The sequence below is a fragment of the Emiliania huxleyi genome, assembly GCF_000372725.1.
Source record: "Emiliania huxleyi CCMP1516 unplaced genomic scaffold EMIHUscaffold_3, whole genome shotgun sequence".
Lineage (NCBI taxonomy): Eukaryota > Haptophyta > Isochrysidales > Noelaerhabdaceae > Emiliania > Emiliania huxleyi.
This window is the reverse complement of record NW_005199770.1, coordinates 2390512-2393047: the sequence shown is the minus strand read 5'-3', so window position 1 is coordinate 2393047 and position 2536 is coordinate 2390512. Positions and strand designations below refer to the sequence as shown.

Here is a 2536-nt window from a genome sequence, read left to right as displayed (position 1 = left end):
CGCATTTTAATCGAACCGTGCTGTATCTGAGAGCACTCGGGCACTTGGAGTGCAGTCATTTGGGGACAGAGAGAGGGAGTTTTATTGTGGGAGTGAGGGAGAGCGAGCGATCGAGCGAGCGAGAGAGAGAGAGCGAGAGAGAGAGAGAGAGAGAGAGAGAGAGGGAGGGAGGGAGGGAGGGAGAGAGAGAGAGAGAGAGAGAGAGAGAGATGCGCGCTTCTTTCTTTTTCGTACGCGAATTCTTTTGTTTGTCTGTTAGTTAGTGCGCCCCCCGCCCTCCGGGAGGGCTACAATGTAACCTCGAAATGTGCACACCTGGGATGGCTGCGCTCCCTGTTTCACAGCCATCCGTGCTAAGCCTAAGGATGGCTGGGATGCCTAGATCTCGGCCCATAGGATGCCACGAATGCCTGAAGGAGAGGGAGGCGAGGCCAGAGGCAGACTCAGCTGCTCTCGGGTGATCTATCTCGCTTTGGTGGTCCTCTCTCTCTTGGTACTTACTTGGTTCTTTGCGAGAAATTTCTTTTCTCTTGTCGCTTAGTCAGACGAGTGTGATGTATGTATTGATTGATTGATAGGAAGGCGAAAGGGGAAACACAGTCCGACCAACAGGAAGGTGAAGAACTGTCACCGGAAGGAAAAAAAAAGAAAAAAGTGTCGGGCGGAGTGCTTGGAGAGCCTGGTTTGCGGCTTGCATATGCTCCCGCTGCAGCTGTCCGGGCTCGGCCTCAGCGCCAGCCCGCGAGCACTTCCCGAAGGCGTCTCGAGTGGCGGCGTCGTGCGGTACTTTGCGTTTGGCTCAAACCTGCTGCGCTCAAAGATGGATAAGCGAGGCGAGACGGGCGTGATCGCATGCACCGCCGGGGTAGTGCCCGACCACCGGCTGGCGTTCAATATGCGCATGTTTCCGCCCCTCGAGCCTTCGATGGCTTCGATCGAGCCCAGCCCGGGCGAGGTGTGCGAGGGCGCCCTCTACACGCTCACGCGCGACGGCTACGAGGCGCTGTGGCAGAGCGAGGGCGGCGGCATGGAACGGCCCGGCTACGAAGAGGTGAGCGTGCCCGTGAGCGTGGACGGGACCATCGTCCAGGCGGTCACGCTGCGCGCGGCGCCGTGGATGCGCCTGCGGCGAGACGCCCCGCCGAGCGCGCGGTACAAGGAGCTCATCGTCCAAGGAGCCGTGGAGCTCGGCCTCTCCGACGCTTACGTGTCCATGCTCTCCGCCCTGCCCGCCGCGTCGCCCTCGCCAGCGCTCAGGGCGCTGGCGACTGCGCATGGCGTGGTCGCAGTCCTCCTCCTCCGGCTGAGCGCCGCGCTCGGCGCGCCGTGGGCCAGGAGAGTCCTCGCTCCGGTGCGGGCCGCCTGCTATGCCCTGCTCCGCGCCCAGGCGTCCTCCCGCGCCGAGGCGCAGCGCGGTGCCGCCCGCTCGGCGAGCGCCACGCTGGTTGGCTTTACCTCTGAGGCTGCGATGGCGGCCATCCTGCTGCCCACCGCCGCGCTTGGCGCGTCCGCGCGCCTCGTGCTGCGCGCGTGCGGCAGGGAGGGCTGGGTGCGGTTCGGGCCGCCCAGCGCGCGCCGGCGCGCGCCGGCGAGGTAGAGAGAGGAGAGAGCAGGGAATGGCGGCGGGTTAAGGACCGGCCACGCGTTTTTTATTCTTGTGCCGGGAATCTGAGCATCAGGCACTCTCTTGACTGCCCCGGCGCCCACGCCTCGATCTTCTTGGACACTGAGCCCTGGTGTCCGCCGAGGTGGCGAGGCCCGGTGTGCACTGGCCCCTAAAAATTCTTTTTTTAAAAGACGCCGCTGCGCCCGCGAAGTGTTGCAAAAACCCGGACGGATTCGCTCGCTTCTAGCTTCTCGCGGCGATGGGCTGCACGAACTCAAAGTCTCCGTCGCTGGAGTCCACCGTGCCCGGCGGCTCCTCCGTCGGATCTGCGCGGTCGCCCGGCAAGAAGTCCAAGAAGCCAGCCGCGGGCCGCCGCTCGTCCGGTCTCTACGTGGACGACAGCAGCAGGCGCTCTCAGGAGTTCGAGGTTGAGGAGGACATCTCGAAGTCGCCACCGCCAAAGGGAGGCGCGGCGCGCTGGCGCGCCACGCAAAGCAACCAAGAGGGCGCGTCGCCCGACGCCCTAAACAGGGCGCGCGCCGCCGCGGTGGGCTCGCCGGTGCCGCCGGGCGTCTTGGAGGCGGAGGGCGGGGCGGGGCACCAGGCAGCCTCCGAGCGCGACTCTGTCGACTCGTTTGAGGCGCGCGCGCACCACCTCTTTCTCCCTCCTTCTGGTGACCGTGGACACTGCAGCGCGGTTCGGCGGTTGCGGTGGGAGCGGAGCAGCATATACACACGAACCGTCATCGCGCCGCCAGCCCCCAACAACGCCCTTGACTCTCCCCCCCACGCCTCCCTCCCGCCTCCGCCCCGCTTCCCCACCCTTCGCCACACACCCTCCCCCCCGACCCCCTCCGCAGGCGTACGTTGACCAGATCGCTGCGGCAAAGGCGGCGGAGCGAGCCGGGCCGCGGCCTCCTCTCTCGGGAC

The 2536-nt window shown here is 65.6% G+C and overlaps 1 protein-coding gene across 1 annotated transcript; it reads left to right on the top strand.

The window, feature by feature from the left end:
* The first annotated feature begins 692 nt into the window (after positions 1 to 692).
* Positions 693 to 1677, top strand: GGCT2 (gamma-glutamyl cyclotransferase). The gene has a single exon (XM_005775547.1). The coding sequence runs from the start codon at positions 698 to 700 to the stop codon at positions 1595 to 1597; it is 900 nt and encodes a 299-aa protein (XP_005775604.1). The 5' UTR covers positions 693 to 697; the 3' UTR covers positions 1598 to 1677.
* The last annotated feature ends 859 nt before the right edge of the window (positions 1678 to 2536 follow it).